This window comes from Lactuca sativa, chromosome 4 (genome assembly GCF_002870075.4).
Source record: "Lactuca sativa cultivar Salinas chromosome 4, Lsat_Salinas_v11, whole genome shotgun sequence".
Taxonomy (NCBI): Eukaryota; Viridiplantae; Streptophyta; class Magnoliopsida; order Asterales; family Asteraceae; genus Lactuca; species Lactuca sativa.
In genome coordinates, this window is record NC_056626.2 from 346,551,244 (window position 1) to 346,575,664 (window position 24,421).

Here is a 24,421-nt window from a genome sequence, read left to right on the forward strand (position 1 = left end):
TTACAAGCTTAATAAGATTGCACATGGTGTTATAAAAATTGTACATCTTAATTTTCAAGAAACATCAAATATGTTTTATATAATAGTAAAGATAAAGATAATTAGAGATTAATATCAAAATATATATATATATATATATATATATATATATATATATATATATATATTACAGTATTCATAGTTTAATCATCATATTTTTATTAAATAGTTACTGTAATATAATATTTTGTCCGAAAAAATAGATTGATGTTAATGTGAAACGATTAAGATTACAAATTTTATAAATTTTATGTATTTTTACATAATAGACAAGTGCTAAAAAAAATTTAAAAAAATGATTATCAAATGAAAAAGCTATGAAAAAAGGTATCTAACTTATAGTGTTTTAAAAATACAATCAAACTAAAAAGATATAAAAATATAATAATATATAACTTTTCTTTTTAAAATATTATTATGACGGTTAGAAAAGATTATTCTAGTTCACAATGTTATTTGAAAAACAAATATTTTTTTTCTAGTTTAAAGGTATCTATAAAACACTTTATATAGTTGTTGCCCTATTATAACATTAACCCTAAATTTTATGGGATCAAATTTTTGTTTTTCATTGACTTCCATAACAAAACATCCAAACTTAACTCATTTGGAATATTAAAACATCCAAGTGATCAGCCGGCATAAGTTTATCATCACAATTCCTTCCAAAGTTTTGCACTTCGAAAAAAAACAAATCAAAACACAAATGACAAAACCTTTGATGAAAAAGAGTGTAATTCCCTTTGGAATATGCTCAAAATCCAATTACTTTGTTAACAATCTTCTAGTAGCCTTCCTTACAACCCCAAATCTATATAAAAACATACGATGAAAGATCAAAAAAAGGGTTATCGATTTCAAAACAGGAATGAAGTACTTATCATGTTGCAGCCCAGACTTCTTCTTTCATGTAGCAGTCATCTCCATGATCGTCTTGTTTGCAGGCATGATGTCTGGACTCACACTTGGACTCATGTCAATGAGCCTCGTTGACCTTGAAGTTCTTGCAAAATCAGGAAAACCCATGGATCGTCTTCGTGCATGTAGCCATTTAATCTTTATTTTTTTATTTTTGTTTTCCCAAATTAATCTAAGTTTTATAAAACTTCTTGAAATTTAGCATAAATCTTGTCTCACTGCAGCAAAGATTTTATCGGTTGTGAAAAGGCATCATTTAGTTCTTTGCACACTCTTAATCAGCAATGCCACGGCCATGGAGGTATATAATTAATTATTCATGAACCAAAAAAAAAATCATAATTTTTATAACTTTTTAAACCTAGTTAAAATGTGGTATTAATTATTTCAGGCACTTCCTATATTCTTGAACAATTTGGTCCCTGAATCGGTTGCTATTATTATTTCCGTGACACTGATTCTTCTGTTTGGTGAGGTTAGCATTTTATTTGTTAGTAATAGTCAAGGGCTCAATTATCGAAAGTTGAAGTGTGAAAGTTTCAGTTCCAAAGTGGATTTGGGCTTCTTTTGGACATTGGGCTTTTATGTCAGCTATTTAGTATGACAGTGTGGGTCAGCTCAGAGTTGTTAAAAGAATACATATTGTATTTTAACAAAGTCAAAATGTAAAAAAGAAATGGTCAATTGAAGTGTTGGTTTCTACGTTTGAGCAGATAATACCACAGTCTATTTGCACGCGTTATGGCCTAGCAATCGGTGCAGCCGTGACTCCACTAGTTCGTGTTCTAGTTTGGATATGGTTTCCTGTTGCATATCCGATAAGCAAGGTGAGTTTTTTTTTTCTTATTAAGCTATTATACTTTGAATAATTTACAGTTTAGCCCCGATTGATCATTTTTACTATTGAATTAGGTGCTAGATTGCATATTGGGGAAGGGACACGTGAGTCTTTTTCGTCGAGCTGAGTTAAAGACATTAGTTGATTTTCATGGTAATAAGGTAAAATATTTTTACTTTTTTTAGTAGTTAAATACAAGAAACGGTAATGTACCTTCATTTATTTTTTGTATTTCTTTCTATTACAACAATATAATTCCAATATTTTCTTATTAACGTGTTCTATTTTAAGAAATCTACTCGATCACAACGTTGTAGTTTTAATTTTTTTAACTTTTATTATTATAACGTTATTCTTTGAAAAAACTTTACCCAATTATAGTAGTGGAAATTGTAATGTACTTGGATGACATTTACATAACTGCATAGATTTTTCATAATACAATGTTGTAATTCAAAACGAAAGGAGAATCTTATAATTAACAAATCACCAAAAGCACATTGCTATTTCTTTGAAGATTAATATATGTGATGAAAATTCATGGTGTACTTTATGAAGGCGGGGAAAGGTGGAAGTTTGTCACTTCATGAGACAACAATCATTGGAGGAGCACTTGAACTTACCGCAAAAACAGCACGTGATGCAATGACTCCTTTGTCTCAAATTTTTTCAGTTGATATCAATGCCAAACTTGATAGGTACCACACATTAATCATTAACACCTCAAGCCCAAAGCTACATAGTTACAAAGTTACAACTAGTCCAATAACCTCTAATCATATTAAGGTCATATTTGCATGTAAATATGAATTTCTCAAAAAAACTATTAAATTTAAACAGAATGGTAAAGTAGTCATGTTATCGTTCAGTACAATCATTCAGCTGTCTAAACAAGCAACATGTTTTTAGTCAGAAGCAAATTTCTCGAAGTTTCTGTCTAATTCATATATTGATTCAAATTCTACGAAACAGCCCCTAAACTTTGGTAGAAGTTATTGGACCCACAACATAATTATCACTTTTTGTCCATGTGGGACCGAGTTATTAAGTATCAATAATGTAACAAGATTTAGTTTCATTTTCAATTATATTAAATAATAAGTTGTTGTGTCTCAGGAATTTGATGAATATGATAATCGAGAAGGGGTATAGCAGAGTGCCAGTATATTATGATCAACCGGGAAACATAATCGGAGCCCTTTTGGTAATTAGTGGGTTAACGTAAATATTGGGGATAATCGCATAAAAGATCGACATATGATATAACATATGATATGAGATGTAATAAATTAACCACTTTTTTTACAAATACTTCAAATTACCACCAATTTTATAGATTTTGGGTCACGAAACTCTAAAAAAGATTTGCGAAATCGTATTTTGCTGACAAAAAAAAAAGATTTTGCTAACAATATTGTAACTTTATTGCAAAATATGAATATATTTTTCTAATAGAATAATTTCACAACCAATAAACTGCAAATTGGTAGTTCTTTTGTGTTATTGGTTAAAAAGATGGTTAATAGTTTATGATTATTATCTTCGGGTAATTACTCGAATTATTTTCTTGAGGTTATCTATGAATAAATTTATTCATCATGAACTAACTTGTAGGTGAAGAATCTAATGACTATAAATCCAGCAGATTGTGTACCAATAAAAAATATCACTCTTCGCCTGATTCCAAGGTATATTTCAATATTGAGTTTAATAGCTTATGCAATGTAACAAAATATTATATATATTTTTTTGGTATTTTATAGAGTTTCAGACACAATGCCATTATATGACATTTTAAATGAGTTCCAAAAGGGGCTTAGTCATATAGCTGTAGTCATAAAACTGCCAAGTGGAAGAATCGAGCAACCAACCAACAAGGGCCCGAGTGAAGGTGAGTATATGATGCAATATTTCTCTAGTATTGTCTACATTGTTTAAAAAATATTTAAAATAAAATAATTTTTGCCCTGAATTTTTCTATTAAAATAGACAGACGTTTTTTGTTTCGTATGAACTAACGTAAATGGTAATTTTACCTTTGAAACATATTTAATCAATTAAAAACATCAAACATCAATAACCAAGAAAATCACTTTTTTTTCTTGAACATGTCCTCCTTAAATCCATTATGTAGAATAAATTGTTTCTTTATTGAACCAAATAAACCGTATGAACAACCGTAAATGACCATTTTACACTTAGAAGATTCTTAACTAATCAAAAAGATCAAACATTCTTAACTGATCAAAAAGATCAAACATCGATAACCCTAACCCAAAAAAATTCATTTTTTCTTGAACATGTACTCACTAAATCCATTAAGTTGAATAAAGATTGTCTCTTTATTGAACCGAATAAACCATATGAACGAACGTTAATGACCATTTTACCCCTTGGAACATTCTTAACCGATCAAAAAGACCAAACATCAATAACCCAGTAAAATTCACTTTTTTTCTTGAACATGTACTCACTAAATCTATTAAGTTGAACAAAGATTGTCTCTTTATTGGGCCGAATAAACCATATGAACGAACGTTAATGACCATTTTACCCCTTGGAACATTCTTAACCGATCAAAAAGACCAAACATCAATAACCCAGTAAAATTCACTTTTTTTCTTGAACATGTACTCACTAAATCTATTAAGTTGAACAAAGATTGTCTCTTTATTGGGCTGAGTAAACCATATGAACGAACGTTAATGACCATTTTACCCCTTGGAACGTTCTTAACCAATCAAAAAGACCAAACATCAATAACCCAGTAAAATTCACTTTTTTCTTGAACGTGTACTCACTAAATCCATTAAGTTGAACAAAAATTGTCTCTTTATTGGACCGAATAAACCATATGAACGGACGTAAATGACCATTTTACCCTTTGAAACATTCTTAACCGTTCAAAAAGATCAGACATCGATAACCTAGTAAAATTCACTTTTTTCTTGAACATGTCCTCATTAAACTCATTAAGTTGAACAGAAATTGTCTCTCTATTGGACCGAATAAACCATATGAACGAATGTAAATGACCATTTTACCCCTTGGAACATTCTCAACAGATCAAAAAGATCAAATATCAATAACCTAGTAAAATTCATTTTTTTCTTGAACGTGTACTCACTAAATCCATTAAGTTGAACAAAAATTGTCTCTTTATTGGACCGAATAAACCATATGAACGGACGTAAATGACCATTTTACCCTTTGAAACATTCTTAACCGTTCAAAAAGATCAGACATCGATAACCTAGTAAAATTCACTTTTTTCTTGAACATGTCCTCATTAAACCCATTAAGTTGAACAGAAATTGTCTCTCTATTGGACCGAATAAACCATATGAACGAATGTAAATGACCATTTTACCCCTTGGAACATTCTCAACAGATCAAAAAGATCAAATATCGATAACCTAGTAAAATTCACTTTTTTCTTGAACATATCCTCATTAAATCCATTAAGTAGAACAAAGATTGTATCTTTAGTGGACGAGTAAACCGTATTAAGGAACATAAATGACCATTTTACCTCTTGGAATATCTTTAACCGATCAAAAAGACCAAAACATCAATAACCCAAGGAAATCATTTTCTTTCTAGAACATGTCCCCATTAACTCCATTAAGATACAATCTTCTTTCCTTCATATAGCCAAGTATTGAAAAGGAATCTATTTGCAGTGAGAGTAGATATTTTGAACGAAAGGTGTCAAAGCTATGGAGGTTCAAGAAGCAGGAGAGCATTTAACAAATTTAAGACGATTTCTGGTAGTGGTAATGTGTCAAGGGCAGAATCGTCAAAGAGCAGAAGGTGGTCGGATAAGTTCCTTCCTGAAGTACTTAATATAATGGAAAAACCATTTTCTTCTTTTAGACAAGAAGGGGAAGTCGTAGGCATCATTACAATGGAAGATGTTATGGAGGAGCTTCTAAATGTATGATCACTTTAATCTTTTCAAAGATTCTAACCACTTTGAATATTGATTTTTTTTATTAATTTTGGGTTTTGATTTATTGTGTAGGATGAGATATTCGATGAAACAGATCATCATAAGGAGTAATAAGATGGAGACAAGACCATATAGAGGACACTTGGTGATCTTGCAACTGTATAATTGTAGTTGCAAATGAATCTTTGATGAAAATAGTATTAAATTCGTTTAATTTATATTAATAAAATGATTGCCTTCTTTACATTAGTTACACAACAGTAAATCAGAAGCCTTTATTAGACGAGTACATTGTATTTTGATCTCGAATAGTGAAGGAGCTGCAATGTATTTGAAAACCCAAACAAAATGCTCATTTAGGCATTTCATCGAACATGTAAACTACGTTGTTTTCTCTCCTCATTCACTCGATAAGCGTTCATTGTCTCGTTTTCCCAAGATTTTCTAATCGTGGATTTTGTACACCTCATTACTGCGGATGTTTCAATTACAACGGATTCTTGCGAAACAAGTTTCAATTTTAACACCTCTGAATGTAATTTCCTTAAACTCCTGTAAGTTTTTACATCATCACAAGGAAGTTCATTGTAGGGTGGATGATTGGAGCGTCGGCGACATCAAGAAACATGGGTTTGATGTAAATGATTCTACAAAAGTGAAATTCTAGTGGGTGTTTCTTCTGAAAATCGGATCTTTGACATAAGAACGTAAATGAACAGTGAACTCATCAAGGTGAACTGCTTGCTTGCTAAGCTCACCAAATCACAACAATACACAAAAACCCTTCAATTGTTCCACAAAATTCAGTCTTCCCACTATCTAAAACCAGATCAATATACCCTCTCTACAACCCTCACAGCTTGCGCCAATCTCCGTGATGACACCGCCGGAAACCAGGTCCACGCGCAAGTTATCAAAACCGGCTATAAAATCTACTCACACGTAGCCAACACTCTGCTCTTCCTCTACTCCAAATCAGAAGACTTGGCTTCAGTAAAACGGGTTTTCGCAGAGATAAAAATCCCGGATGTGTATTCATGGACAACACTATTGTCTGCGTGCACAAACCTCGGGGAAGTTGATTATGCATGCCACCTGCTCGATCAAATACCCCACAGAGACGAAGCTGTCTGGAACGCCGTAATCACAGGTTGCGCAGATAATGGGTATCCATCCATCGCATTGGATATGTTCAATCGAATGCACTTGTTGGGAATTAGACATGATAACTACAGTTACGCTAGCGTTTTGAGCATGTGTTCTTCAGAATTAATCGACTATGGTGTACAAGTTCACTCACTGGTAATCAAGACTGGTTTTTTAGTCAAACCTTCAGTTACAAATGCTCTTATCACAATGTATTTCAACTTCGGAAACGCTAATGACGCACACCAAGTGTTTGATGAAACAGAACATGATCATATCACTTATAATGCAATGATTTCCGGTCTGGTGAGCATGGGAAAAGACGAAAATGCCCTCGTAATGTTCAAAAACATGCAAGAAATCGGTCTCAACCCAACTGAACGAACTTACGTGAGTCTTATGAGCTCAAGTCCTTGTAAAAACTCATGTACACAACTACACGCCCATTCCATCAAGACCGGATTCCACGATTCCAATTCCGTAAGTAACGCGGCAATCACCATGTATTCCAATAACTCCGACTTTCATTCCGCAGAATTGGTGTTCATGGAATTGGAACAAAAAGATCGTGTCTCATGGAACACCATGATAACAATCCATGCTCAATCCAATTCCAATTCCGGAGACGCGATTCCGACCTACTTACAAATGCAACACCACGGAATCAAACCAGATGAATTCACGATCGGAAGCTTGCTTTCAACTATGGAATCCATACAAAGCATTATGACAATTCTCGCGATTGTGATTAAAAACAATCTTATTTCAAAAACCGAAGTATCAAACGCATTGATTTCAAATCTTTCCAAACGGAATGGAATCAAAGAGGCTTACATTATCTTTAACGAAACGAATTCCAAGAATTTGATATCATGGAATTCAATGATTTCCGGGTTTCATTCAAACGGGTATTCCTTTCACGCATTAAATCTATTCTCCAACATTATCGTATCACGTTTGACTCCCGATGTCTACACGTTGACCATGGTTTTAAACATATGTGCCACCATTTCATCCTTAACATATGGAAAAGAAATCCATGGATACATAATCAAATCTCATTATTTCCACGACACATCATTAGGGAATTCCCTAATCGCTTTATATTCAAAATGTGGGGATTTAAATTGGTCTTCTAGGGTTTTCGATTTGATAATCCACAAAGATGTAATCTCTTGGAATTCAATGATTTCCGCATACGGTCAACACGGGAAAGGGGAGAAGGCAATTTCATGTTTTGAATCAATGCAAGATTCAGATTCGGTCAAAATCAAAGTCAAAGTCAAACCAGACCATACGACTTTCATTGTGGTTCTCACGGCATGTAGCCATGCGGGACTTGTTGAAGATGGGGTCAAGATTTTCAAGTCAATGGTCAACGAGTATGGTTTAGAGCCGGGAGTTGACCATTTTTCTTGTGTGGTTGACCTTTTGGGACGTGCGGGATATCTTGATGAGGTGGAGAAGATGGTGAAGAGTGATTGGTGTAATGTGGATTGTAGTGTGTGGTGGAGTTTGTTTAGCTCATGTGCTGCTCATGGGGATTTGAGACTTGGGAGGATTGTTGGTGGGATTCTTTTGGAAATGGAAGAAGATAAGTCGAGTGTTTATGTGGTTTTGGCGAATATGCTTGCGGATGGTGGATTTTGGGAAGAGGCGGAGGGTGTGAGGAAGATGATGAGGGGTCATGGGGTTGTGAAGCAACCGGGGTATAGTTGGATTAGATCATAGAACCATAGAAACTTAGGTGTTAATTCTTTTTGACTTAATGATAGAATGACTTAATGTGTTCAGCTAAAAGCATGGCTTAATGGATTACGACATCAAGCATTTACTGTCTTCTTTTTGTTTACTCCAAACTCGTATTAAAATTAATAAATATTGTTAAAATTGATGAAAAAGAAACAAATGTCGTGTATAAAATACTTTATCCGTACAATTATATGAAGGCTATCTTTGGCAAGTTATAGTCTTATTTTTTTGAAATTTCTTATGTTGTAATCAAAAAGTAGCTTATATACTTTTTAAAACCTACTCAAACTAATATTTCAATGAGCTTATTTAGTTTTTTTTTTTAATTCTCTCTCTCTCTCTCTCATATATATATATATATATATATATATATATATATATATATATATATATATATATATATATATATATATATATATATATATATATATATATATATATATACCATTTACTAATAGTTAAAAAAAACTCAATTTTCTACATGTCCATATGCTATTTTCTATCGGTTTATATTATCTTAACTAACTTATCAATTGGTTTTATAGAATATCATTTTTATCGGCTTTTCAGATAACTTTTAAGCTAATTTGCATAGCCTATTTCAGCCCTTTTACTAACACAAAACTTTATGGGGAAAACATAAACAACTCCGTAAGCTGGTGGGAGTGGTGTCACATTTGTTATGGTCCACGTAGGCGTCACGTCATCTTTGTCACTCTTTACAATTTTTGTCATTTTCATGACATGGATTGCCACACTTGTCATGGTATTTTTTTTAATTAATTAATTTAAAAAACTAAACATTTCAAACATACTATATTTTTTAAAACTAAAATTTCATCAACTTAAAAAAAAAAAAAAAAAAGCACATACACTTAAAAAACAAAACGCATTTAAAATTAAAATAATACACACTTAAACTTAAAAAACATAACACACTTAAAATTAAACTAATACAGACTTAAACTTAAAAAACATAACACACTAGGAAAAAAAAAAAGACGAGTTTAAATTTGAACAAATTTTGGGGATTGCATCACAATTTTGCCAAAACTCAACAAGCCGAAAATGTTTGTCAGCTTCAACATGGTAAGCCTGAATATCATTTGCTAGCAAAATATTTTCATTTTCGGCTTCATGCATCATCCTGCGAAACACATTGTTAAAATGAGTTGCATGTACATTTGCATGTCTTCATTTGGAGAAGAGTTGATCTTACTTCGAGGAACATGGGCTTGATTGTTGTATGTTTCGGCAACTCTCCCCCAAAAACTATGTGGATTGTCGTTAATGTGGATTGGATCTTCTATTACATCAATCCATGAACAAACGAGTAACATCCCTTCTTTAAGAGACTAAACATGAACCATTTTTAATAATTATGTTTAGAAGAATATGAAAAATAAAAAAGTTAAAAGAATTAAATTAAGAATATTTGAATTGGGTGAAGAATAAATAAGGAAAATGGTATTTATAGATGAAGAGGGTTTAAAATTGGAACTTTGAAGAAAAAAAAAACAATTATATTTTTGAAAAGAAGTTATTTTAAAAAAAAAGCAATGTGAGTTAATTAGTAAAAAAAGATTAAAAAAAAAAATCTTCTCTCATCTGTGAAATATCACCGAGAGCTGAACTCGACGAGCTGAGCCATTGTTTGCCGAGAATGCCACTCCGAGTGGACTTATGTGCATGTAATTTTGTATTTTTAGTTTGATTCACTTTCAATTCATTCAACACAATCAAATAAGCAAAACAAAATGTACAACAAAACCATGGTTTAAAATCTCATATCTTGTAATAAACAAATTATCCCTCAAAACAAAAAGATCATGATTTAATAATGCTACAAAACTGTGGTGGAATATTCAACCCCAATCTTTACAATTCCCATTACACATCTTGCTTCTTTTTCTGCTTTGGCCCAAACTCCTTCCCAATCCCTTTCCTCTTCATCCCTTTACCCTAAAATCACATAAAAAAAAATAACAAACACATAAACCAACAAATAATGAAATAACAATCCCCCAAAAAATAGGTTAACATCATAAATGATAACCAACCATTTCCTTTTTCACAAATGAAAAAAATACTATTATCAGAAAAGTCTCATTATTTTGTCCAATCTTGTGAAAAAGTCTCAACTTTTATTTTTTGAAAAGAAAAATCTCAATTACCTAATTTTACACAATACTCTGTCATCTTAAAAAAATGATTTCCCCGTTAATTTGAGAAAAATATTAGATAATCAAGACTTTTCTATTCAAAAACTAAAAGATTTGCGACTTTTCCGACAATAACCCAAACACACACACACACACACATTTACGACATTAACCCAAAAAAACAAAAGCAAAATCTCCGATAAAGTCTCAATATTTTGGGTCAGTATACAGTTTAATCTCAACTTTTATTTTTCGAACAAAAAAGTCCCGACTATTTTATATTTTTCCCAAATGAACGAAACAATCTTATTTTTTTTCAACAGATTATCGTATAAAAAATTAGATAATCAGGACTTTTCTGTTCAAAAAAGTGAATATTAGGATTAAACCGTAAACTAACCCAAAACATTAGGACTTTATCAGAGATTTCCCAAAATAAAAATTTACATACTTGTGAAGAAAAAGTCTTGAGAGGATCTCCAGCTTTTTTATTAACTCTCCCCTTAAACCCCCTATTATTTCCATTGTTGTTATTTCTTCCGAAAGCAGCTCTTGTGAGTTTAACAAATTTGGAAGCTTGTTGGGTTGTGGGGTCCACTAGGTATTCAGGGACATCGCGTAGGTGAGGAGCAGGTGGTTTTTTGCTTAGAAGTTTATCATGTTTCAAAAGATCTAAATCCCTTGGATTTTCTTGAAAATGAGCTTTTAATTTTTCTGAATTTAGGATTTCATTGCGTAGATCTTGTGCTCTTGCTTCTTTTACTGCAATTTTTGTCACACTCCTTGCAACATCCTGTTTTTTTAGATGTGTAAATAATTAGCTGCTAGCTGGTAACTGGAAGCTGGTATTTGTTATATGAGTGTTTGGCAAAGGTAGCTGGAAGCTTTTGAAATGAGTAAAATTACATGAAAGTATGATTATTGAAAAAAGACCTTATATTTTGGGGTTATCTACAGAAAAGTCCCAAACTTTTTTCAAAAGTTTCAATAAAGTCCTAAAAGTTTTTTTTTTAACAGAAAAGTCTCAATATTTTGATGTTTTGCCTAAATTAACGAAAAAGTCCTTTCTTTATATTTGAACGGCAAATGATAGATTATATGATTTTTTCAAAATATTGAGACTTTTCTGTTCAAAAAAAAAACTTTTAGGACTTTATTGAAACTTTTGAAAAAAGTTTGGGACTTTTCTATAGATAACCCTATATTTTGTGTTTTTTTTCGGAATAAATTTCAAATTTATTTTTTGTCTGAAAAAGACCTTGTATTTTTCTATTTTTTCTTATCTGGCAATTTTAGTCATTTTTTTTCTAAAAAAAATTGTAAAATGTGCGTTTTTTCCAGGAAAAACTAAAAAAGTTGAGGATTTATTTGCAAATTTTGGAAGGTTAAGGGTTTTCTCGGAAAAAGAAAAAAGACAAAGTTGAGGGTTTTTTCATGAAAAAAATAAAGATGAGGTTTAATCTAGAAAAAACATTAAATATAAAGTTGTTTATGAGATTAACCAAAAGATAAATATATAAATATATTTTTAAGGGCAATTCTAGAAATTGATTAAAATAACTAGTAGCTTTGGTAGCTGGAAGTTGTAGCTTTCATTTATTATATGAGTGTTTGGCAAAGGTAGTTGAAAGCTTTTGAAATGTGTAAAATTACATGAAAGTACAAGTGTTTAAAATATATATATATATATATATATATATATATATATATATATATAAAAGACCTTATGTTTTGTGTTTTTTTTCGGATTAAACCTTGATTTATTTTTTGTATGAAAAAGACCATGTAACTTTTTCATTTTTTGTTAAAAAAAACCTTGGCTATGTAATTTTCCCAAAAAAAAACCTTCAACTTTGTAAATGAGTCCAAATAAACCCTCAACATTTTTAGTTTTTCTTGAGAAAATGCTCACATTGTACAATTTTTTTAGGGGTTAATCTCAAAAAACCTTATATTTTGTGTTGTTTCTGGATTAAACCTCAAATTTATTTTTTTCGAAACAAACCCTCAACTTTGTAGTTTTTTTACGAAAAAAAAAAAGAACCCTTAACCTTCTAAATGCTTCCAAATAAACCCTCAACTTTTTTAGTTTTTCTCAAAAAAAAACCCACATTTTACAATTTTTTGAAAAAATTGACTAAAAGGCCCAGATCGAAAAAAACGAAAAAAATACAAGGTTTTTTTCAAACAAAAAATAAATTTGAGGTTTGGCAAAAGGTGGCTTTTATTTGTGATACGAGTAACGAGTGTTTGGCAAAAGGTAGTTGGAAGCTTTTGAAATATGTAAAATTACATAAAAGTACAACTGTTTAAAAAAAAAGATAAATATATAAATATATTTTTAAAGACAATTCTGGAAATTGATTAAAAAAGATCAATACCTTTTTCTTAAACGCTACATCAATGAGTAGCTTTTAGATTTGGAATTTTTTGTTTAAACAAAAAAAAAGTACAACGGATGGATTTTTAAAATTACAATGCTATAAAATACAGTTTTAAAAATACAAAAAAAATATTCATAGTACAATATTGTAATATAAAAGAAATGGAAGCATAATGCTATAATAATAAACAAATAGATCAAATTGTTTTGCTTTTCCTTTGCATTTAGTCATGTTATAAAATATAAATATTAAATAATAATAATAAAGAAAAAATAGATTTAGGTGAATTACCTCAGCCCTATATCTTAAAAACTCCACAGCATTCTTTTCAAGAAGTGGAAAAGGAGCAATATATGTCAAGTCTTTATCTTCGTTTTCTCCTCCCAAAAACAATTTAATTTCTTCAAATATCTCCATTTCTTCAGGGGAAACCTATTCAAAAATCACAAATTTCAATTAAAAAATAATCAAGATAAAAAATAAAAAAAATTACTTACAATTGAGACAGATTGACCCGTATTATACGCTCTTCCAGTACGCCCAATTCGATGTACATATCCAGCAGCAGTTGTAGGCATATCAAAATTTATAACCTGTTACAAAAAAAAAAAATTATAAAACTTTAGTTTTATTATTTGTATTATAATATTCTATATTTGTTACTCATGATGTTATATTATATGTTAAATTGATATTATGTAGATTAAATTCAAATATTATGCTTCAAATTTTATATAAAAGTATGTGATTTTTCAACTTTTTGTGTTTCGAACTTGGTTAAATAATTGTTTTAGTAATTAATATTTACCAAAAGTTTATGCATTTTTAGTTTTATTATTTGTATAATAACATTCTATAAGGTTAATCTCATAAAAGACTTTATATTTTGTGTTTTGTTTCCAGATTAAGCCTCAAATTTATTTATTTTTCTGAAAAAAACCTTGCATTTTTCATTTTTTTCAATCTGGTCTTGATTATTTTTTTTGAAAAAAAACTTGTGAATGTGAGGGTTTTTTTGGAAAATGAAAAATACAAGATCTTTTTTCGGAAAAAAAAAATAATAAAGTTGAGGTTAAATCCAAGAAAAACACAAAATATAATAAGGTCTTTTATGAGATTAACACTTTTATATGTAATATGGTTATTCATGATGTTAAATTATATATTACATTCATATTAATTTATTATGTAGAATAAATTCAAATACTATGATTCAAAATTATATAAAAAATATGTCATATTTTTTAACGTTTTATCTTTCAAACTTATTTAAATGGTTGTTTTAGAACTACCATAATTTATATATATACGAATTATTTCTTTCATTCATAATTGTCTGAAAATATAACTTATGAAGTTCTTTTAATAAAAAGATGTGGCTCAAATTTGTAAAAAAACTAATAAATACAAGAGTTGGGTTTTTTTAAATCTATAAAAGATAGAACAAAAAAAAAAGGAATATACCTAGAATACCCTTTTTGGTGTTAAATATCACCAATTTTACCAATAACTTCCACCATGGTTTTAAGTTGAATATATACTCTATAACTTATAAGATGATCAAACAAAAAATAAAAAAAACAAAAAAATAAAAAACTTTAAGAATTTTTTTTTACCGTGTGAACATTTTTGAAGTCTATGCCTCTAACAACACCAAACTCCAAATCCACCTTTCTTTTCTTATTTTTCTTGAATTTTTTCTTCTCAATTTGCTTATTTTCATCAGTTTGATCCTTCTCTTTTGAATCACTATCATCAGTTGCAATCAAATAATCAAAAAGTCCCGCATTAAATCCCTGAAAAAAAAACATAAAAATCCCATGAAGCTTGTTTTCTTTATTCATTTAAGAACCAAAACCCTATAAAAAAAACATTATATAGAAATTATAAAAACTTCAACAAAAGTCAAAGGGAATAATAATACCTCAAGAATATGTAGACGTGAATTCACAGGCAATTCAGCATTTAACACAGCAGATTTTATACCAAACTGTCAAAAAATATAAAAAAAGTTGTATTAAAATCTATAATAGGTACAAAAAAAAAAAGATTAATTTAATGGGAAAAATAATACCTGTTCAAGATAAAGTTTTAATCTAAAACTTGTGTCAATTGTATTTGTAAATATCAAGACTTTCTTTTGAACAAGATCCAACTTCAAAATTGCAAGAATGTAAAGAAGCTTATCTCTATAGCTGCATTGTATCTAAATATACAAATAAAAAAAATAATAACAATAATAAATAAAGATTCAAGAAACTATAAAATGTATGAAAGAAATACCCTAAAAGAACTTTGTTAATAAAGTATACAAGATTTTAGCTCTTAAGCTCTTACCCAAAATTGCTGAACATTTTTGGGGACAATTTCGTCCTTTCCATCACCAACTTCTGGTAAAGTAAGAATATAGGGATTGTGTAGATAAAGCTTCTTCAAGCTTTCAACATCATCACTGCAAAAATTTCATCAGAATTAATTGAATGAACAAATTGCAGGGGTAGAATTGGAAATACCATCTTATAAGAAGTGATGATGACACAGACAAACCTTGAGGTAGCAGACATGAGAAGGCATTGACATTTTTTAGGAATGTGAGTTTTGAGATCTTTGAGATTCTTTTCATATCCATATGTAAAAAGAAGATCTGCCTGATTTACTAAAATGAATAAGTACTTTTATAAAAAGTATTATAAATTTTACAGAAAGAAAAGAGTTCATATACCTCATCAAGAATAAGAACTGAAAGAGAATCATGAACGGATTTTGCTTGAAGAACACCTGATGAAAGACATCTTTGGACACAAGCTGGAGTAGAAACAAAGATATGAGGAGGCCCTGATAATGCTGTCGCCTGAAAATTGGAAAACAAAAGCAAAAATTACCAATTTACCATTGAATTTTATGAAATTGAAGAACGGAATTGGATTTTGTATAAAGGATTTACAAAAACGAACCATTTCAGAGAAACTTGGTTCACCCGTCAACTGAACTACTTTCAGCTGCACTCTGCATAACTCAATTAGCGATAACACCTCTGAATAAACCTGTTAATACCCAATAAAGATTAAAAACGTCAAAATTACAGCCTATGAAACGCATTGTTGCAAAATTTTAGGGTTCTTGTTGGCGATGTTTATAATTGATTGAAAAGTTTAACCCATTTGGAATTTAAAGTAAAATTTTACAGATTTTTGGGATAAGGGTTTATACTTGTTGGCAGAGTTCTCGTGAGGGAACAAGAATCATAGCTGTGGGAGCTAGGGCTTTTGAGGGTGAAGTATTGTTATCGGATAAGAGCTTCTGAAGCAATGGAAGCAAGTAAGCGAATGTTTTTCCGGAACCAGTCTTCGCTCGAGCGACGACATCCTTCCCCTCCTGATGTTTTACACAGAGATATTAATTACTCGATTGAAAGAAACTGTGTTTGTTTAGGGGGGAATAATTTCAGAAAACGAACTTACGAGGATTAATGGGATTCCAGTTTGCTGGATTGGAGTGGGTTTTTCGATGTTTTTCTTCGTGAGGGCACGAATTAGACGAGGGTCTAATCCTAGCTCTTCAAAGCTAAGTTCTTGCACTTCTTCTCCTTCTTGATTTTCTTCATGGAGATCATTTTCTTCGACATTCGACATTTTTGTATGCAGAGTGAAGCTTTTGGAAGAAGAAGACGGCGGCAGGAGAGGGTATCGGTGGTTTTAGTTTCAACTGAACATGCGATGCGAGGAGGCGGAGGTAAATTTTATTTGCAGTCTCTTCGCCCTATAACAGGAATTGAGTTTTCCTTTTGATTTATTTGCACTTGAGTCCCTATGTTAGTATTTTATTTCATTTCAGTCCTTTGAAAGTTGAAAATAATGTGGCATTTTTTTGTTAGTTGTAGTCTTGTAGAAAGAAGTTGGTTGTTATGGTTATCCAATGATTTTAACATAAACTTTTTTTGTGGTAATTATGATTGGGGCTTATATCAATACGACCATCAAAGTAGATTTACATGTTTGGTGAAGTAAGTTTCTTAGAAAGCAGGAGTCACTTAAGTTAATGGTTTATATCTTTTAAACTATTGTAATTTGTATCGTGAGTTTATAAGACACTATGTGGCATCTTATATGGTAGCCTATGTAAATTAAAAAATATTTAGAAAATTAGTTATGTTGATATAAATGATGTTGTATAATTACAAATTTAGTATTAATCTAATATTTTAACCTATATTGAGGATTTAAAGGAGATGCACAATGGAAAAATGAAACAACGATCAACAAGTAAAACATCATATTCTTACCATTTCATACGCCAAATTGAAGGTCGTTACGAGATAAGCTCCTCGTTTAGATATGATTGTTGTATGGCATCAAAAATAGGAATCGTGGATTTGATTGAACCCTGAAAGACACTATCATACATGCCTAATTATTTAATAAAAGTTGTGTTAATGTTGTATGATAATATTATCATGTTAACCTAATTAGTTATATGAAGAAAAGGGGGAGATGTAAATTATTTCGATGTATTGATCATGATCTGTCTATTAAAGAGTATAAAACCATCATGTGCGATGTGCACATGAAGTTGAAGTTAACAAAAAAAAAACTTATAGCTTGGAACTTGATAATTAATCAAAAAATGAACGAGATAATATAAATGTGAGATTAATCATGTAACATCTTCAATTTGGGTTTATAATTTTTTTTTGTTTTTCGGTATATGTTTTATTTATGTTGAAATTGAGTTTGTACCCTTTGAGTACCATTAGTAGTGAGTTAGAAACAATAAAGAATGAAGCAAATTGAGCTATTTAAATTGTTAACAAAAATTTAACTAAAAATGGACATAGTTGACTTTTGGTAAAAGTCTAAAATGGGACAAGAACTAGAACTGTAAATTTATGATTAAGAAAATTAATTGAAGTTGATAATTTGGGATGAGGTTATGTTACAACATAGGAGTGATAACTTTAAGTTACAAGCAAGTTGATTCAGAAAAGAATGACATGGGATCATGAATTCCATCCTTAGATGAAAGAAATATTAGGATGTGATTGACAACACTGGAAGGTGACCTAATGACATAAATAGAGAAATAGAGATATGATGATGAAAGCAAGATAGTACAAGAAAGCATGAATGAGACAACTTGGGAAGGAACATGATATTGTTGACTTAATAAGAGCGTTTGGTATCCTAAGGAGTTGCCGACCATATGACAACATTATCAAGTGTCAACTGTGAAGGTAGCTATGGAAGAAGGATATTCTTGTAACACGAGGACACTAGTAAAAGGCAAGCGATGGTGCATTAACCTAATACACTAGACTGGAAAGTGAAGTCATCGTAAGGAAATAAGAGTAGTGAAAGATACCTGAAGGTATTTCTCAAGCCCAATAGGAAGACAGCCAGTATGAAGACTGTCTCAGATCATACAAATATTAAAACCAAAAAGTGACGATGATGAGTCCATGAGAGTTCCTTGCCCTAAGGTACCAGACTACCGTGATGAATAGTTTAACAGGAGGAACTTTGTAAGCCCTACTTACAAGTTTCTGTGATTGGTGATGAAAAGTTAAGATTACATGGAGAACATGATGAGGGCGTAAGAAGGAATAAGATTTCAAAATATGATAACTTGATGATAAAATAACAATAGTTGAGAGATGTTCTATAATCAGTCAAGAGGGAAAAGAATTCACATGATGGAATATTAAAGAATGAAAATTAAACATGAAAATATTTTATAGTACTAAAAAGGTGTAGACAATAATGAACACCTGAAGTTTGTTAAAAATGGTCGTCAAGAAGACGATGTCGAGCAAGGGAACTTTTTGAAATTTCCATGAACAAGTCACAAAGACGAACTACTATAGTGTAAGAATCATATGGTGACTTGGACCTTAAATGAAATTCCCTCATTTCTTTTAAGGGTAGATGGTAAAAAAGATAAGAAAGTGGGATGAGGCAATGTACAAGAGCTCACAACACTCTTTAGGCTGAGTAAGAACAACATCTGATGCTTGGAGTTTGGAGTTATGAGTGACACAGATGAACTAAGGATACAAGACGCGGAATTTCCAAGTTGTGCAAACCGATGACACGGACCAAGCACACCCAAGTACAACGGGTACTAGATTCGATTATTTCTTCTGATATGGATTAGATAACCAGGAAAATAGTGGGTGGAATTTTGATAATGAGATCTCATGTTATGAGTGATGGGTTTTATATGCTACAAAAAAACTATTTTTGGCGGAAGAACATAAACCCTAAGTTCACATACACCCTAAAGGGTCAACGTTTTCACTATTTAATGCAATAACCAATTGAAGATCAAGAACCCTAGTATTTTCAAATTAATAAAAGGGTGTAAAAACATACCTCTTAATTATACTAATAGATAATCAAACATAATCCTTCTTGAAATTGCTTGGTAGCTAGCACTGGAAATCTCGTGTCTCTAATGGTTCACACCCAACCCTAGCAACAAGGAGGCTTAAAGAGAAAGAAGAAAGAAGATGGAAATTTCGGCCTTAGCTTGGAGAAAAGCAGTGGCCGAAGGGTTCCTTTTATAGTGCAAGTAGGAAACCCTGGATAACCCTAAAATTAATAAAATAATATTAATTCAAATTGGTAATTATCCAGCTTCCTATTTATCTGTAAGGAATATTCAAGATGCCCTGGAATACCATAAAACCGTCCACCCATGAAGGTTCTAGAACCTCTCGTGTTCAACTATTGAATAATTACACTTTAACCCTTGCACTTTTAATTAATCCAATTAATCCCAAGATTAATTTTAATTAATTGTTGATTAATTCTTAATTAAATATTAATATTACTATTTCTATTTAATATATTATTTTCATAATGTATTAATAGATTCATTTATTGCTATTTATTAATCATATAATAAATCAATAAATCAATCTCTCTCACTAAAATTCATATTATTCAATTACTAGGTTTGAGGGCAACCCAAAATGACGTTGCTAATAATTCAAGTATATACTAATTCAATTATTGGCTTAGACACCTAATACAATAGTCTCCCATTTGGATAACTTTATAACTATAATTACCAGTATATCTTCTAAATTAGACAACAAATAGTGCTTCCATAGTAAATGCTGAACTCTGAAATGACCAGATGTTGGCTCTAAGATAAATGATCCAATATTCTTTCATTCTACTAGATATTATGCAGACATGATACATTGATTATAATCAATCTCACTGTCTAAATTTTAGTTTCTTGATTTATGATTTGTGATGACAACATAAGACTTTAAATTAAACACATCAATTGAGTCCTGGTTGGGCCCAACACTATAAGTCAACGCCAAATCACCGAGGGGCCCAAAGATATCGCTTTTCCCATTAAGGCAAAAGAAACAAATAAACTTTGACATATATGCTTGTATCCTTTACTTACCAAACCATACATGACATTGTGTTTTATAACATCGTGTTACTGACGCGTTTTCGCAATACTAATGCACAACCGACTTGTAAATTACAACTCATATATCTCCATTTCAAGAATATAAGATATTGAAACATCTATATGACCAAGATGGCCATCTCACGTCTCAAAATTAATCATGATATAGTCCGTAAAGTAATTCCCTAGGTGTTGGTTAATCCAATACTTAAATCTCCATTTCCAAGTACTCATGAATGTTGTAGCAATACAATTGTTATGTCTAACTCCCTTAGACAATCTACAATCTGATTCATGACAATTATAATTCACTACTTACTTTCCAAAGCATGAATGACTGTGAAATTTGAATAATTAAATTATTCAGGAAGTAAAACATGCAAAGCAAAACACAATAATAATAATTGACAAAGGATGTAAACAAACTCATAAATATTCTCTATTATTTAATCACCAAAAATCAATTACATTTATTTTGTTACAAGTTTCAACTAATCATCTAACTATTAAAGCTAATGTCATATCTCAAACCAATGTTCCACACATGTTGACTATGCTCAATCCTACTCAGAGCCTTTGTGAGAGGACCTGCAGGATTGTCTTCTAACGAAACTCTCTTCACCATGAGATGACCTTCTTCAACTTTATGTCTGATATAATGGTACTTTCTATTAATATGTATTGATTTGCCATGATCTATCAATTCTTTAGTCAAAGCAACCACACCTTCATTATCGCAGAAAAGTTCCATTGGCTCCTAAATGGTTGGAACCACTCGAAGATCTCCGATGAATTTCCTCAACCAAGTTGTTTCCTTCGATGCTTCACTTGCCACTATATACTCTAATTCGCATGTAGAATCAGCCACTGTGTCTTGCTTGGAACTTTTCCAATTAACTGCTCCACCATTTAATGTGAAGACTCATCCAGATAGAGAGTAGAAGTTGTCTCTATCTTTTTGAAAGATGACGTCACTATACCCTATCACTCTCAATGTATCACTACCACCATGAACTAGAAACATGTCCTTTGTCCTTAACAAATACTTGAGAATGTTCTTAACTGCTGTCCAATGAGCTATGTCAGAATTTCCCTGATAGAGACTGACCATGCTTAAAGCAAATGACACATCAAGGCGAGTACATGTCATAACGTACATGATTGATCCAACAACCGAAGCATAAGGGACTCGACTCATATTAGATATCTCTTCATTTGTACTTGGGCTTTGAGTATTACTTAATTTGACATTTCTCTAAATAAGTTATGACATCCCCATTTTTCATGACCAGAAAAGACCGATTTGTTTATACTTTATTTTGAAAACCAGAGTATCTTTTAAATAAATATGCTACGGAATTTGTTCCCATAAAAACATGTTAAATGTGTTATCAAAGCATTTCCGATGAAATGTATTTTATTCCTTTTAAAACTATGGGATGTCATCGTCAATACAAAAACATAAGCATAAATAGAACTTACATTTATTTACACTAGTGATCTACATCTCTTTTAAATCTCTCAGTGTAAAGTAGATTCATATCGACACCTGTGATACAAATAAACTTGAGTGAGTCAGGTTGGGAAACCTGGTGAGTACATAGGGTTTTCAACCCACAATAATATAGTTATTATGTTTCATCATCAAACAATCAACCCAATTACCCATCCCTGTTATTTTCTTTACTCTTAAGAATCTACCCTAAGAATCAGCTATTCTGTGTTCATTCATTCCTAAGGATTATCCTAAGGAATAAGCACGAAGTCCATCATCGCCAAGGTGTAACACCAGGTTCCAGGTATGCTCCAGGTATGCATTTAATTAAGTCAATTTTATAATTTTACCCTTGGACTCGACGGTTTGAAGGCCTAACTCGTCGAGTAAGATCGAATCCGGGTTGGGAACTAAGTCATCTACTCGACGAGTCGGAAGACCGACTCGGCGATTAGGCGTTGTCTGATGAAAACCCTAATTCCAAGGGTTTGTCTCCCTATTTTAAGAACATAACGCCCCTATGACCTCCCTTATCACTCCCTCAACATCCAGAAAACCCTAAACTGCCACCTTTGAGCCTTGTGAGTATTTGTGTGCCATTTCTTGAGCTACCTTGTGTGTTTGAAGTTTGGGTGAAGAAGAGGAAGAAGGAGGAATTCAATAGGAGATTTCAGATCTAGAATCAGCACCATCTTCTCCTCATTTTCTGGTAATAAAGTTTCACACTTGACTTATGATTTCCTAGATCTTCTTGTGGTTATCTTGGGCTTTGAAGCTTGATTCTTGGGATTTGGACGTCCCAAGTTGATACACCTTCAGATCTGGACCTTGAAGGGTCCTCATGGCATAAAGGTGCCATCTTTATGGCCACGGGAACCCCCATGCATGCTATTAACCCCCATTTTGATCCTTTAAGCTCGAAAGTTTCATGCAAGCACGTAAAGTTTAGGACTTTACGTGATATATCGGCCTTAGGAGCCCAGATCTACCTGTTGGTTAAGTTTTGCACATCATAAATCGACTTATGGACTTGGTCATTCGTAGACTCGACGAGCTTGTTTTGGGGCTCGGCGAGTCATGTGTTGATTCCCCAAATCAGTTCGGGGTTCAAGGGAACCCAGTGGAGTTTAGAAGAGATTAGATGAGTCCAGATGAGTGACTCAACGTATTAGGACATAGCCATGACATGGAAACCATGGGACTCGACGAGTGGAAGAACACACTCGACGAGTCCAAGGCAATCTCCCAACCCATGAAGATAGACTCGACGAGTTGTTCATACAACTCGGCGAGTCACAGACTGGACATGTTCATATGATGAAGACATACTCGACGAATTGTTCATACAACTCGGCGAGTCGGTTAAAGGTTGTCCTGATATCATGAATAAAGGAGAACTCGTCGAGTTCTTGCTAAACTCGGCGAGTAGAATCGGGTTGAGGACAAAGGAAGGACTAGGGGACTCAACGAGTTGGCGGGCTAACTCGGCGAGTCAGGTCAACTGGAAGTTGACTTTGACCAGGATGTTGACTCTATCTAGGGGTACAATGGTCATTTTACAATCAATGAGTATCATTCATGAGACCACGACACCTTACACGCCCCAACGGAATGGTATTGTTGAACATAAAAATCGAGTTTTAAAGGAAATGGTAAACGCGATGTTGTCTTACCCGGGATTGAGTGAAGGATTATGGGGAGAGGCCATGTTAACGGCCTGCTATTTATTAAATAGGGTTCAAAATAAAAGGAACAAAATAGTCCCTTATGAACGTTGGTTCAAGAAAAAGCCAAACTTGAGTAATATTCGGGTTTAGGGATGTCGGGCAGTTGTAAAACTCACCGAGCCCAAAAAGAAAAAAATTGGGAGAACGTGGAATTGATTGTATATTCATTGGATATGTTGAAAATTCCAAGGCATATAGGTTTTATGTAATAGAACCTAATGATTCGGTTTCGGTTAACACTGTTATTGAATCACGAAATGCAATTTTTGATGAGATGTGGTTTTCATCGATTCAAAGGCCTAAGGATATGACTTTTGGCGCTAATAAAGAGCAAAATTCAAAAAGTCAATATGGTGGTAATGTGCAAGAACCACAAGAACTTTGTAGGAGCAAAAGAGGCCAAATTGCGAAAAATTTTGGATCTGGCTTCTAACTGTATTTGGTGGAAGGTTCAAGGGATGAAATTAATCTTGACTACTCTTATTGCTATAGTATTGAAGATGATCCTAAGACTTATCAAGAGGCCATAGAGTCTCGTCATAGTGCCTTTTGGAAGGAAGCAATTGATGATGAAATG

General features: G+C 32.0%; 3 protein-coding genes across 3 annotated transcripts; 2 read left to right on the forward strand and 1 right to left on the reverse strand.

Annotated features, from left to right (window-relative positions):
* Positions 1-690: 690 nt before the first annotated feature.
* LOC111910673 (DUF21 domain-containing protein At2g14520) lies at positions 691-5,958 on the forward strand. Its single transcript, XM_042901465.2, has 11 exons — positions 691-1,082; positions 1,182-1,258; positions 1,349-1,432; positions 1,671-1,784; positions 1,870-1,956; positions 2,354-2,493; positions 2,912-2,999; positions 3,410-3,483; positions 3,559-3,686; positions 5,479-5,732; positions 5,820-5,958. The coding sequence occupies exons 1-11, from the start codon at positions 908-910 to the stop codon at positions 5,856-5,858; spliced, it is 1,260 nt and encodes a 419-aa protein (XP_042757399.1). The 5' UTR covers positions 691-907; the 3' UTR covers positions 5,859-5,958.
* A 20-nt stretch (positions 5,959-5,978) lies between these two features.
* LOC111910691 (pentatricopeptide repeat-containing protein At3g49740) lies at positions 5,979-8,829 on the forward strand. Its single transcript, XM_023906521.3, has one exon. It carries the CDS (start codon positions 6,459-6,461, stop codon positions 8,622-8,624), a length of 2,166 nt encoding a protein of 721 aa, XP_023762289.1. The 5' UTR covers positions 5,979-6,458; the 3' UTR covers positions 8,625-8,829.
* Positions 8,830-10,405: 1,576 nt separating this feature from the next.
* On the reverse strand, positions 10,406-16,940 carry LOC111910689 (DEAD-box ATP-dependent RNA helicase 16). The gene is made up of 13 exons (XM_023906520.3): positions 16,653-16,940; positions 16,402-16,566; positions 16,146-16,235; positions 15,914-16,042; positions 15,739-15,839; positions 15,529-15,643; positions 15,266-15,397; positions 15,116-15,181; positions 14,808-14,987; positions 13,689-13,784; positions 13,483-13,623; positions 11,259-11,600; positions 10,406-10,607 (listed from the first exon to the last, which is right to left on the reverse strand). The coding sequence occupies exons 1-13, from the start codon at positions 16,821-16,823 to the stop codon at positions 10,536-10,538; spliced, it is 1,800 nt and encodes a 599-aa protein (XP_023762288.1). The 5' UTR covers positions 16,824-16,940; the 3' UTR covers positions 10,406-10,535.
* Positions 16,941-24,421: the final 7,481 nt, after the last annotated feature.